At 37.9% G+C, this 15,468-nt stretch overlaps 1 protein-coding gene across 2 annotated transcripts in view; it reads right to left on the reverse strand.

Moving 5' to 3' along the window:
- Positions 1–15,468, reverse strand: part of UTP18 (UTP18 small subunit processome component) — a 66,261-nt gene that overhangs the window by 25,524 nt on the left and 25,269 nt on the right. For both annotated transcript variants that reach the window (XM_036879891.2, XM_036879890.2), the window contains exon 5: positions 7,942–8,030. In XM_036879891.2, coding sequence (XP_036735786.2) covers positions 7,942–8,030 — 89 coding nt within the window. The remainder of the gene's footprint in view (positions 1–7,941; positions 8,031–15,468) is intronic.

The raw sequence follows: 15,468 nt of genomic DNA on the forward strand, positions 1-15,468 counted from the left end.
CCAACAGAAAGGATCCAAGAAGGGCAACACCAAGACACATAATAATTAAAATGGCAAAGATCAAGGACAAGGAAAGAGTGTTAAAGGCAGCTAGAGAGAAAAAGGTCACCTATAAAGGGAAACCCATCAGGCTAACGTCAGATTTCTCAACAGAAACCCTACAGGCCAGAAGAGAATGGCATGATATATTTAATACAATGAAACAGAAGGGCCTTGAACCAAGGATACTGTATCCAGCACGACTATCATTCAAATATGACGGTGGGATTAAACAATTCCCAGACAAACAAAAGCTGAGGGAATTTGCTTTCCACAAACCACCTCTACAGAACATCTTACAGGGACTGCTCTAGATGGGAGCACTCCTAGAAAGAGCACAGCACAAAACACCCAACATATGAAGAATCGAGGAGGAGGAACAAGAAGGGAGAGAAGAAAAGAATCTCCAGACAGTGTATATAACAGCTCAATAAGCGAGCTAAGTTAGGCAGTAAGATACTAAAGAGGCTAACCTTGAACCTTTGGTAACCACGAATTTAAAGCCTGCAATGGCAATAAGTACATATCTTTCAATACTCACCCTAAATGTTAATGGGTTGAATGCACCAATCAAAAGACACAGAGTAACAGAATGGATAAAAAAGCAAGACCCATCTATATGCTGCTTACAAGAAACTCACCTCAAACCCAAAGACATGTACAGACTAAAAGTCAAGGGATGGAAAAACATATTTCAAGCAAACAACAGTGAGAAGAAAGCAGGGGTTGCAGTACTAATATCAGACAAAATAGACTTCAAAACAAAGAAAGTAACAAGAGATAAAGAAGGACACTACATAATGATAAAGGGCTCAGTCAAACAAGAGGATATAACCATTCTAAATATATATGCACCCAACACAGGAGCACCAGCATATGTGAAACAAATACTAACAGAACTAAAGGGGGATATAGACTGCAATGCATTCATTCTAGGAGACTTCAACACACCACTCACCCCAAAGGATAGATCCACTGGGCAGAAAATAAGTAAGGACACGGAAGCACTGAACAACACACTAGAGCAGATGGACCTAATAGACATCTATAGAACTCTACATCCAAAAGCAGCGGGATATACATTCTTCTCAAGTGCACATGGAACATTCTCCAGAATAGACCACATACTAGGCCACAAAAAGAGCCTCAGAAAATTCCAAAAGATTGAAATCCTACCAACCAACTTTTCAGACCACAAAGGCATAAAACTAGAAATAAACTGTACAAAGAAAGCAAAGAGGCTCACGAACACATGGAGGCTTAACAACACGCTCCTAAATAATCAATGGATCAATGACCAAATCAAAATGGAGATCCAGCAATATATGGAAACAAATGACAACAACAACACTAAGCCCCAACTTCTGTGGGACACAGCAAAAGCAGTCTTAAGAGGAAAGTATATAGCAATCCAAGCATATTTAAAAAAGGAAGAGCAATCCCAAATGAATGGTCTAATGTCACAATTATCGAAATTGGAAAAAGAAGAACAGATGAGGCCTAAGGTCAGCAGAAGGAGGGACATAATAAAGATCAGAGAAGAAATAAATAAAATTGAGAAGAATAAAACAATAGCAAAAATCAATGAAACCAAGAGCTGGTTCTTCGAGAAAATAAACAAAATAGATAAGCCTCTAGCCAGACTTATTAAGAAGAAAAGAGAGTCAACACAAATCAACAGTATCAGAAACGAGAAAGGAAAAATCACGACGGACCCCACGGAAATGCAAAGAATTATTGGAGAATACTATGAAAACCTATATGCTAACAAGCTGGGAAACCTAGGAGAAATGGACAACTTCCTAGAAAAATATAACCTTCCAAGATTGACCCAGGAAGAAACAGAAAATCTAAACAGACCAATTACCAGCAACGAAATTGAAGAGGTAATCAAAAAACTACCAAAGAACAAAACCCCCGGGCCAGATGGATTTACCTCGGAATTTTATCAGACATACAGGGAAGATATAATACCCATTCTCCTTAAAGTTTTCCAAAAAATAGAGGAGGAGGGGATACTCCCAAACTCATTCTATGAAGCTAACATCACCCTAATACCAAAACCAGGCAAAGACCCCACCAAGAAAGAAAACTACAGACCAATATCCCTGATGAACGTAGATGCAAAAATACTCAACAAAATATTAGCAAACCGAATTAAAAAATACATCAAAAGGATCATACACCATGACCAAGTGGGATTCATTCCAGGGACGCAAGGATGGTACAACATTCGAAAGTCCATCAACATCATCCACCACATCAACAAAAAGAAAGACAAAAACCACATGATCATCTCCATAGATGCTGAAAAAGCATTTGACAAAGTTCAACATCCATTCATGTTAAAAACTCTCAGCAAAATGGGAATAGAGGGCAAGTACCTCAACATAATAAAGGCCATTTATGATAAACCCACAGCCAACATTATATTGAACAGCGAGAAGCTGAAAGCATTTCCGCTGAGATCGGGAACTAGACAGGGATGCCCACTCTCTCCACTGTTATTTAACATAGTACTGGAGGTCCTAGCCACGGCAATCAGACAAAATAAAGAAATACAAGGAATCCAGATTGGTAAAGAAGAAGTTAAACTGTCACTATTTGCAGATGACATGATACTGTACATAAAAAACCCTAAAGACTCCACCCCAAAACTACTAGAACTGATATCGGAATACAGCAAAGTTGCAGGATACAAAATCAACACACAGAAATCTGTGGCTTTCCTATATACTAACAATGAACCAACAGAGAGAGAAATCAGGAAAACAACTCCATTCACAATTGCATCAAAAAAAATAAAATACCTAGGAATAAACCTAACCAAAGAAGTGAAAGACTTATACTCTGAAAACTACAAGTCACTCTTAAGAGAAATTAAAGGGGACACTAACAGATGGAAACTCATCCCATGCTCGTGGCTAGGAAGAATTAATATCGTCAAAATGGCCATCCTGCCCAAAGCAATATACAGATTTGATGCAATCCCTATGAAACTACCAGCAACATTCTTCAATGAACTGGAACAAATAATTCAAAAATTCATATGGAAACACCAAAGACCCCGAATAGCCAAAGCAATCCTGAGAAAGAAGAATAAAGTAGGGGGGATCTCACTCCCCAACTTCAAGCTCTACTATAAAGCCATAGTAATCAAGACAATTTGGTACTGGCACAAGAGCAGAGCCACAGACCAATGGAACAGACTAGAGAATCCAGACATTAACCCAGACATATATGGTCAATTAATATTTGATAAAGGAGCCATGGACATACAATGGCGAAATGACAGTCTCTTCAACAGGTGGTGCTGGCAAAACTGGACAGCTACATGTAGGAGAATGAAACTGGACCATTGTCTAACCCCATATACAAAAGTAAACTCAAAATGGATCAAAGACCTGAATGTAAGCCATGAAACCATTAAACTCTTGGAAGAAAACATAGGCGAAAACCTCTTAGACATAAACATGAGTGACCTCTTCTTGAACATATCTCCCCGGGCAAGGAAAACAACAGCAAAAATGAGTAAGTGGGACTATATTAAGCTGAAAAGCTTCTGTACAGCAAAAGACACCATCAATAGAACAAGAAGGATCCCTACAGTATGGGAGAATATATTTGAAAATGACACATCCGATAAAGGCTTGACGTCCAGAATATATAAGGAGCTCTCACGCCTCAACAAACAAAAAACAAATAACCCAATTAAAAAATGGGCAGAGGAACTGAACAGACAGTTCTCCAAAAAAGAAATACAGATGGCCAACAGACACAAGAAAAGATGCTCCACATCGCTAATTATCAGAGAAATGCAAATTAAAACTACAATGAGGTATCACCTCACACCAGTAAGGATGGCTGCCATCCAAAAGACAAACAACAACAAGTGTTGGCGAGGCTGTGGAGAAAGGGGAACCCTCCTACACTGCTGGTGGGAATGTAAGTTAGTTCAACCATTGTGGAAAGCAGTATGGAGGTACATCACAATGCTCAAAACAGACTTACCATTTGACCCAGGAATTCCACTCCTAGGAATTTACCCTAAGAATGCAGCAATCAAGTTTGAGAAAGACAGATGCACCCCTATGTTTATTGCAGCACTATTTACAATAGCCAAGAATTGGAAGCAACCTAAATGTCCATCAATAGATGAATGGATAAAGAAGATGTGGTACATATACACAATGGAGTACTACTCAGCTATAAGAAAAGGGCAAATCCAATCATTTGCAGCAACATGGATGGAGCTGGAGGGTATTATGCTCAGTGAAACAAGCCAAGCGGAGAAAGAGAAATACCAAATGATTTCACTTATCTGTGGAATATAAGAACAAAGGAAAAACTGAAGGAACAAAACAGCAGCAGAATCACAGAACTCAAGAATGGACTAACAGGTACCAAAGGGAAAGGGACTGGGGAGGATGGGTGGGTAGGGAGGGATAAGGGGGGGAGAAGTAGGGGGGTATTAAGATTAACATGCATGGGGGGGTAGGAGAAAAGGGAGGGCTGTACAACACAGAGAAGGCAAGTAGTGATTCTACAACATTTTGCTATGCTGATGGACAGTGACTGTAAAGGGGTTTATAGGGGAGATCTGGTATAGGGGAGAGCCTAGTAAACATAATATTCGTCATGTAAGTGTAGATTAGTGATAGCAAAAAAAAAAAAAAAAAAAAAAAAAGGGCAGTTCCTGTGTGGTAACCTCCAACGAGTTCTACACAAGGGTATAAAGGGCATATAAAAGTGTAGGCAAAGGGTCTGTTTGTGTTTATACAGAGGATCAAAGCCTAATTGGGCTACCCCGAAAATGAACTAAGATACGATATGAAAAAGAACTTCCAACATCTGCACCCTCTGGAAGACTCATGCCAGAAGATGATCATCAAAAAACCCCAACAAAGATCCACGCACTGCTACAGCTGTAGATGCACTCATCCCACCAGTTTCTGGACCTGCCATGGGAATGAGGAAGGAGATATCTAAGCTGGCCTGTGCATACAGTAAAACAACAAAATTGGACTGGATCTATACTGTTGGAACTCAACCAAGAATTTGGAGAAGTGCAAATTGTAGCGCTCCAAAGTCTTACAACTACAAACTATTTATTGTTAAAAGAACATATGGCATGTGAACAGTCCCCAGGAATGGGTTGTTTTAATTTGTCTGATTTCTCTCAGACTGTTCAAGTTCATTTGGACAATATCCACCATATCATAGATAAGTTTTCACAAATGCCTAAGGTGCCTAACTGGTTTTCTTGGTTTCACTGCAGATGGCTGGTAATTACAGATATGCTTTGGTTATGTAACTATACTCCTATTATGTTAATGTGTGTGTGCAATTTAAGTAGTAGCTTAAAACCTATACATGCTGAAGTTACTCTACAAGAAGATATATCAAAGAAATAATCAATCTTCCCATGTTTTCTTCCGCCTGCTACTTCTATAGCTTTTCTTCTTCCTTCCTAATTACAACCCTTAAATAGAATTCGTGCCTCATATCAAATTTACCGAGTATCATAATTCTTCCAAGTGGTAAAGATACCTCAAGACAAATGCTGGGCATAGAAGCCACAGGGCATAAATATGCAAAGAAGTAAAAAGCTAACTTTTTCAAACAATAAGGCTTCTCTCTCACTTACCAACTTCACATTTCCCTGTATGGCCCCGGAAGATGACTGGTTAGCCAGAGACGGGTAAGATTCCTCAAGGGAGGAACAACCTAAGACAGGCACAGTCGCAGGGGGGCCATCAGGTGAGAAATTGGGGATCAACAGAGGTGAGGCTTAGAACCTCACCCCCCCGTTCTGAGAGAAATCTTCTGCATACGTGGATGTTTTATTGCCCTGGTCTAGCTTGGATTAACACATAGTCTACAGGCACACACCTGATCATCTACATGTGCTCTCTTACAACACTAAACTATGTTTTCTACCTTTATCTTGTATCTACCTACCACTTCAGCATTTTATTAAAAATAATAATAATAAAGAGAGAAATGTGGTATCCACATATAAATCAAGTATAAAAACCAAATGAGTATTCATATTTGAACTGACTGTTTATAGTTCATAATGCATGAGCAAAACCGAAAGTTTCTGTGATGACTGCCCTTGTACTGTTCACTATGTAACTTATTCATTATGTAAGAATTTGTTCTACATGTAAAAACTTGTTTGTTATGCCTCAGAAGATTGCAGACTGACAAAAATTAGGCTTGGGGTGGAATAATGATTGTGCATTGAGCATTGACTCCCCTATACAGAATTTTATTGTCGTTAACAACCATTTGATCAATAAATATGAGAGATGCCCTCACAAAAAAAAAAAAAAAAAAAAAAAAAAGGACAGACTTCCAATGGTAAAATAAATTAGTAACCGGGATGTAAGGTATAGCATAAGGAATATAGTCAAGATATTGTAACAGCCTGGTAGGGTGATAGCTGGAACCTAGAATTATGTATATAAATGTTCTACCACTGTGTTGTACACTTGAAACTCATGTAATGTAATACTGTGTATCAACTACCCTTCAATAAAAAATAATTATTAAAAAAAAAAAAAAAAAAAAGAGTTAAGGTCTTAGAACACCAGGATGCAGCCATTGTCCCCAAAAATACTCATTTGGTTAGGAGACTGACTTACAGGCCAATTTTATTTAAAACTTCCACTCTGGCATCTTTGTGTTCATGGCACAAGAGGCACTATGTGGCCGGGGTACCCCCCAGGGTTCTGTGCTTGACATGGACTGCTTATGTTCTCCTCTCAGGATACATGGTTGCTAACTTAAAAGAAATGGTGATCTCATGCATAATTTCGACTATCTTCAGGTGTCTGTTTCTACAGGTTTTTCCTTCTGCATTAAAATGCAATAACGCAAAAAACAAAGTGAGTACTACATATATGTTTTGTTTGTAATGACTGAAGTTAAGTTTTTATGGTAGTGCATTTTCAATATAGGTGAATTCATCCTATAAGGAGCTGAATGAATTGTTTTCACAAGGTAAGAGAAGACAGAAATCACTCTTCTCCTAGTAATTAACTATAATACGGTTCTCTCCCCCATCTAAATTCACATGCTACCATTTTATAATGGGGGAAAACAGCTATGTCCCAGAGAAAGCTCTGCTCATTTGATAGATTTTTAACTGAAGCATTGTACTGGGTAGGCACTTGGTTACCAAAATGAGTAAGCTAGACATAGACACAGAAATGAATTAGAAAGTAATGTAGACCACTTCAGATAGGATGGCCAGGAAAGACTTTTCCAAGCTGTCATTTGAATAGAAAAGGAAGAATGAGTTGGCCACTAGCAGTGCTTGAAGGACAGGCAGAAGGAAGAGCAAGAACAAAGATTCTGAAGCAAAAAGCATAAAGGCTACAAGAGGAAATAAGGGGGAAATGGTCTGACATGAAGCTTTAGAGGTAGGCAGATGCCAGCACATGAAGGACAGTGTAGACTATGATAAAGAATTCAGAAGTTTTCAACAAGTAGAAAGTAATGACATGACCTGGTGTTCTATTTTTAAAAGACCTCTCTGGCCACTATAGGAAGAATAGTTTAGGAAGAAATAAAGTGGAAGTGGGGAGACTAGTCACAAAGCTACAGGAGTACACTGGCTAAGAGATGACACCATCTGAACTAGGCTAGTGCCAATGAAGAGAAATGCAAAAGTGGAAATCAAACAGGTCTCTAAAAGATTCCTGGGGACACAATTTAATCTTCTTGTTCATTTTTGCAAAAGAAAATAATAAAAACACAAGTATTTACCAAGGCAAAATGACTATAAAACACATTTAATCACACAGATAACAGGAATCCATACATTTGTCATTGGGAAGCATATTGGATTTCAGAGGTAATTAGCTGGATAGGCTCAACTGCACTGTCTCTCACCTCTAAGACGCCTTTAGGAAGAGAGGTTGACGTGGATATGAAGTTCCCAGTCCTTTGCAACAAATCGTCTTCATCCTCTTCACTTTCATCTAAGTCAAACAAACCCACAAGGCCGATCTTTAGAAGCAATAAGTAGCCATTACCTACTCCAAATGTATTTCAAACTTCTACTCCCCTCCCAAACTCCCAACCTCCATCACTTTATTTAAGCTGCAACTGGTGAAAGTATAACAGCAAAATAAATTTAAAGAAGGAAAAACATTACAGAGTTCTAGATATATAGCTGAAATCAAAGCCTTAACTCAGGAATGAAAAACATGGTGACTAAAACAAGATGAAATGACATAAAGTTAAAGTGAGCATTTAACTTGAAAAGGGCAATTCATAATTATGGCAAAATTGGCAATAGGGTAGACAGCAGACCTAGCTTAATTCACACAAAGAAGAACTACAACTTTTACCTGACTTGAAAGATCAATGTCAGCAAACTGTATCAGAACCTCAGAGAGAGCTAACAGGGCAGGTTTTCCCCTAGAAACGACTGATGGCTCCAGTAAAGAAAGCTGAGCCGCTGAGCAGAATTTTTTAAAAACACTCTTGACTGAGGCTCAGACAGCAAAAGCCAGTATTAAAGGTCCTTTAAGGTTCCTAAGCAGGTCTGGTAAACCACCAGGCTTTGGACTTGGGCCACAAAAGCTACTCCCAAGATTAAGGATGAAATCAAAGAATTCTAAGAAAACTTTCCATGAACTGAAATCCAGCTTTGAATCCTCACAATCTCTCACAGGAATAAGGGGCTTATTAGTACCTCTTGCCCAGCCACCTAACCAGAAACAAATATACAAATTCTATGGAGAAAGATATCCTAGATCTCTAATTAATCAATACTATTTTTCATATACAATGTCCAGCACTCAGTGAAATATAACCAGGTCAACAATGGCAAGGTTAAGAAAACTTGATGGAAAACTTAAGGCACAACTGACAATACTCACAGGAGATCTAGATAGTGTGAGTTTTCAGATGTAAACTTTAAAAATATTACGTTTAATAGGTTCAAGAATAATGAAAGACAATATTCAGAACTGAGCCAGAGAACTACACTATTTAAAAAAAAAAAAAAAAGGAAATCCTAGAACTGAAAAATACAGTAATTAAATCAACATCGCAATGGAATTTTTTTTAACATTATATGACAATAAGCTGAAGAGAAAATTAGTGGTCTGGGAAATGGATCAGTAAAAACATCCAGACTAAAGTACAGGAAGCAAAAAAGACAAAATATTTTTAAAAAACACAGAGTATGTTTTTTGAAAAATTTAACATACATGTAGTTGGTATTACAGAAGGAAAAGAAGACTGGAACAGAAATGATATTTAAAGACATAATAGATGAGAATTTCCAAAACTTCAAAAAGACATCAAGCCAGATTCAAGAGCACTTTGAAGACCAATCAGAATACAAGGCAAGCTAAAAAAGACTGGGTACAGGGGACATATTAACAAAGCAGCAACAATAAAACAATCCATAATATTAAATTACCCTTATTTTTGAGGGCCTATGATGACAGTATTATAGTTATATTAAAGAGGGAGTATGTATCTTTTGAAGATAGTCAATGAGTTCGTATAGATAAAAATAACAAACCACCTTTTGGAGACAACTGTGACACTGGGTTCCAGTCACCACTCTGCCAGTAAAAAGTACACCTTGGATGAGTCATTTTTATTTTTTTGATCCTCACTGCCCTTAGCTGTAAAGTGAAGGTGGTAGGCTAGGATATCCCAGATGGTAACAGACTGGTTAGTTGTTGACCTAACCCACTTCTTTTTGTTCCTGGGCACAAAGACAAACTATGTTTCTCCTGGTACCTCATGAAGCTAGTGTGGCCTCATGACTAAGTTCTAGTCAGTAAAATGTAGGTGAAAGTATCATGTACCACACTTCCAGAACAGCAAATAAAAACCTTTAGGCAAGCCTCTCTCTCTTCCCCATAAGCCAACTGAATGTCAACATCTTGTGCAACACTGGGAGACCCAGCCTGAAGACAGCAGGACCTCGATAAACTTGCTTCCCTGAAGTAGAACATCACCTTCTCATGACACCAATTTAATGTGCTCGGAAAAAAAAGCTCTATTCAATTAATCCACTGAGATTTGGAAGTTAGAATAACCTTACCTATAATTAGATTGATCTAAAATGTTGTTATATGACTGCAACATTCTAAAATGCAATAAAATTACATTTCATTCAGAAGGGCAAAATGGTGACCAAAGGTGTAGAAATTGTGTCATGTAAAAAAAGGTTAAAGGCCAAGGAATGTTTAACGTGTAAAAAAAAAAAACTTGGAAAGAGACTTCTCAAATGACTGAAGACTTTTATGTGAAAGAAAGGTAGATAATCTGTGTATCTTCAGAAGGTAGGACTTCAGAGTATAGGGAGGTAAATCTCAAAACAGGAACAAGTTTTAACAATTAGTTCTTAAAGTAAAGAGAAGGGAAAGAAATAGTCCAATGAAGAGTACAACATTATTTCATACATTTAAGTAGAGGCTAAGTTATCATCTAACAGATGTTAAAGATTCTTGGAATGGATAAAGTCAGGCTATATCACTAAGATTCCTTCAACCTCTAAAAGTACTGGAGGAAAACAATTCCATTCACAATTGCATCAAAAAGAATAAAATACCTACGAACAAACTTAACCAAGAAACTCAAAGTCCTATACCCTGAAAACTACAAGATACTCTTTAGAGAAATCAAACACACTGAAAAATGGATATACATCCCATGCTCATAGACAGGAAGAATTAATATTGTCAATGTGGCCATCCTGCCTAAAGCAATCTACAGATTCAATGCAATCCCTATCAAAATATCAACAGCGTTCTTCAATGAACTAGAGCAAATATTTCTAAAATTCATATGGAACCACAAAAGACCCTGAATAGCCAAAATAGTCCGTAGAAGGAAGAATAAAGTGGAGAGGATTACGCTCCCCAACTTCAAGCTCTACTACAAAGCCACAGTAATCGAGACAATTTAGTACTGGCACAAGAATAGACCCATAGATCAATGGAATAGAATAGAGAGTCCAGATATAAACATACATATATGGCCAATTAACATATGATGAACCATGAACATACAATGGAGAAATGTCAGCCTCTTCAACAACTGGTGTTGGCAGAACTAGACAACTACATGCAAGAGAATGAAACTGGATCACTGTCTAACTCCATACACAAAAGTCAACTCGAAATGGATCAAAAACCTGAATCTAAGTCATGAAACCATAAAACTCTTAGAAGAAAACACAGGAAAAAATCTCTTCATATAATATAAACATGAGCAACTTTCTCTTCAACATATCTCCTCGAGCAAGGGGAACAAAGGCAAAAATGACAAAATAGGACTACATCAAACTAAAAAACCTTCTGTAAGGCAAAGGACACATCAGTAGAACAAAAAGGCATCCTACAGTATGGGGAATATATTCATAAATGACAGATCCAATAAAGGGCTGACATCCAAAACATATAAAGAGTTCACATGCCTCAACACCCAAAAGCAAATAACCCAATTAAAAAGTGGGTAGAGGATCTGAACAGACACTTCTCCAAAGAAGAAATTCAGATGGCCAACAGGCACATGAAAAGATGCTCCACATCACTGTATCAGGGAAATGCAAATTAGAACCACAAAGAGACATCACCTCACACCAGGGTGGGTGGGAAGGGAAGGAGAAGGGAATTAAGCGGTGTTATGATTAGCACACATAACACAGGGGGGCAGACAGAAGGCAGTATAGCACAGAAAAGAAAAGTATTGACTCTGGCATCTCACTATGCTGAAGGACAGTGACTGTAATGGGGTGTGTGGTGGGGACTTGATAATAGGGAGGAATGTAGTAACCACAATGTTGTTCATGTGAAACCTGAGCATAAGATTGTATATCAATGATACCTTAATAAAGAAAAAAGTTAAAAATGAAAATAAATGTACACTTCAGAGGATTTTTAAAATAAATAAAATATCTGGCTGGGAACCAGAAGGTAAATTTCTACTCAATAACATACTGAGTTTTCTAGCAGATTTATATAAACAACTGGCTGCTTATGTGGGATAGGCTCCCTGTACTTGAATACCAGGACTGATGGGGGTGAGGGGAAGGGCAGGAGAGAGGTAGTGGTGGTAATCAAACAGAAGCTCATGATCTATCAAGGATGCTAAGGAAGGACTCTGCATTATGTGACAGGATATACTCTGGACTCCCCTGAGGATTTCAAAGATCAATTCCAAGCCTAAAATATATAAACCCAAGCATACAAATCAAATCTTCTCCAGCCATCTGTATTTACAGTATCCAAATTCAAAGATATAAAAAGCAGAAAAGCTATGATACAAGCCACACTTAAACCTGGAGCTGAAAAATAGGTTTTTATATAGTGACCAATCATCTGGGCCTGACCCAACATGTACTCCTATAGAAAGACATACCATTTCCTAGCAGACAGCTAGATTAGCTGCCAATATCCTCAGAAGGGGCTCTGAATGAAGTCGCAATACTACTCATTCCTCCTTAATCCTATGCCATAATACAACATAGTGCTGTTGAGAAGGGAACATCATAAAACTCATCCATTACTGTCCTTAAAACAGAGAATGTGCTATTAAAATAAACCTTATACTATCATCAAAGGGCTTCTCTTAGAGAAATGGTAAACTTCAAAAACAAACATTAAGGACAACTTCCTAGAAAACTATAACCTTCCAAGACTGACCAAGGAAGAAACAGAAAATCTAAACAAACCAATTACCAGCAAAGAAATTGACTCAGTAATCAAAAAACTACCCAAGAACAAAACCCCTGGGCCAGATGGATATACCTCGGAATTTTATCAGACATACAGAGAAGATATAATACCCATTCTTCTTAAAGTTTTCCAAAAAATAGAAGAGGAGGGAATACTCCCAAACTCATTCTATGAAGCCAACATCACCCTAATACCAAATAACAGGCAAAGACCCCACCAAAAAAGAAAACTACAGACCAATATCCTTGATGAACGTAAATGCAAAAATACTCAACAAAATATTAGCACACCAAACTCAAAAATACATCAAAAGGATCATACACCATGACCAAGTGGGATTCATCCCAGGGATGCAAGGATGGTACAACATTTGAAAATCCATCAACATCATCCACCACATAAATAAAAAGAAAGACAAAAACCACATGATCATCTCCACAGATGCTGAAAAAGCATTCGACAAAATTCAACATCCATTCATGATGAAAACTCTCAACAAAATGGGCATAGAGAGCAAGTACCTCAACATAATAAAGGCCATATATGATAAACTCACAGCCAACATCATACTGAACAACGAGAAGCTGAAAGCATTTCCTCTGAGATAGGGAACAAGACAGGGATGCCCACTCTCCCCACTGTTATTCAACACAGTACTGGAGGTCCTAGCCATGGCAATTAAACAAAACAAAGAAATAAAAGGAATCCAGATTGGTAAAGAAGAAGTTAAACTGTCACTATTTGCAGATAACATGATATTGTACATAAAAAAACCCTAAAGACTCCACTCCAAAACTACTAGAACTAATATCAGAATTCAGCAAAGTTACAAGATACAAAATTAATACACAGAAATCTGTGGCTTCCCTATGCACTAACAATGAACTAATACAAAGAGAAATCAGGAAAACAATTTCATTCACAATTGCATCAAAAAGAATAAAATACCTAGGAATAAACCTAACCAAAGAAGTGAAAGACCTATACCATGAGAACTATAAGACACTCTTAAGAGAAATTAAAGTGGACACTAACAAATGGAAACTCATCCCATGCTCTTGGCTAGGAAGAATTAATATCATCAAAATAGCCATCCTGCCCAAAGCAATATACAGATTTGATGCAATCCCTATCAAATTACCAACAGCATTCTTCAACGACCTGGAACAAATAGTTCAAAAATTCATATGGAAACACCAAAGAACCCAAACAGCCAAAGCAATCCTGAGAAGGAAGAATGAAGTGAGGGAGATCTCGCTCCCCAACTTCAAGCTCTACTACAAAGTCACAGTAATTAAGACAATTTGGTACTGGCACAAAAACAGAGCCACAGACCAGTGGAACAGAATAGAGACTCCAAACATTAACCCAAACATATATGGTCAATTAATATTCGATAAAGGAGCCATGGACATACAATGGGGAAATGACAGTCTCTTCAACAGATGGTGCTGGCAAAACTGGACAACTACATGTAAGAGAATGAAACTGGATCACTGTCTAACCCCATACACAAAAGTAAATTTGAAATGGATCAAAGACCTAAATGTAAGCCATGGAACCATAAAACTCTTAGAAAAAAACATAGGCTAAAATCTCTTGGACATAAACATGAGCAACTTCTTCATGAACATATCTCCCTGGACAAGGGAAACAAAAGCAAAAATGAACAAGTAGGACTCTATCAAGCTGAAAAGCTTCTGTACAGCAAAGGACACCATCAACAGAACAAAAAGGTACCCTACAGTATGTGAGAATATATTCATAAACGACAGACCCAATAAAGGGTTGACATCCAAAATATATAAAGAGCTCACACACCTCAACAAACAAAAAGCAAATAATCCAATTAAAAAATGGGCAGAGGAGCTAAATAGACAGTTCTCTAAAGAAGAAATTCAGATGGCCAACAGACACATGAAAAGATGCTCCACATCGCTTGTCATCAGAGAAATGCAAATTAAAACCACAATGAGATATCACCTCACACCAGTAAGGATCACCACCATCCAGAAGACAAACAACAATAAATGTTGCCAAGGTTGTGGAGAAAGGGGAACCCTCCTACACTGTTGGTGGGAATGTAAATTAGTTCAACCATTGTGGAAAGCAGTATGGAGGTTCCTCAAAATGCTCAAAATAGAAATACCATTTGACCCAGGAATTCCACTTCTAGGAATTTACCCTAAGAATGCAGCAGCCCAGTTTCAAAAAGACAGATGCACCCCTATGTTTATCGCAGCACTATTTACAATAGCCAAGATATGGAAGCAACCTAAATGTCCATCAATAGATGAATGGATAAAGAAGATGTGGTACATATACACAATGGAATATTATGCAGCCATAAGAAGAAAACAAATCCTACCATTCACAACAACATGGATGGAGCTAGAGGGTATTATGCTCAGCGAAATAAGCCAGGCGGAGAAAGACAAGTACCAAATGATTTCACGCATATGTGGAGTATAAGAACAAAAGAAAACTGAAGGAACAAAACAGCAGCAGAATCACAGAACCCAAGAATGGACTAATAGTTACCAAAGGGAAAGGGACTGGGAAGGATGGGTGGGAAGGGAGGGATAAGGGCGGGAAGAAAAGAAAGGGGGCATTATGATTAGCATGTATAGTGTTGGGGGGGCACGGGGAGGGCTGTGGAACACAGAGAAGACAAGTAGTGATTTTACAGCATCTTACTATGTTGAAGGAC

The sequence above is a fragment of the Manis pentadactyla genome, chromosome 4, assembly GCF_030020395.1.
Source record: "Manis pentadactyla isolate mManPen7 chromosome 4, mManPen7.hap1, whole genome shotgun sequence".
In the NCBI taxonomy this organism is placed as follows: Eukaryota; Metazoa; Chordata; class Mammalia; order Pholidota; family Manidae; genus Manis; species Manis pentadactyla.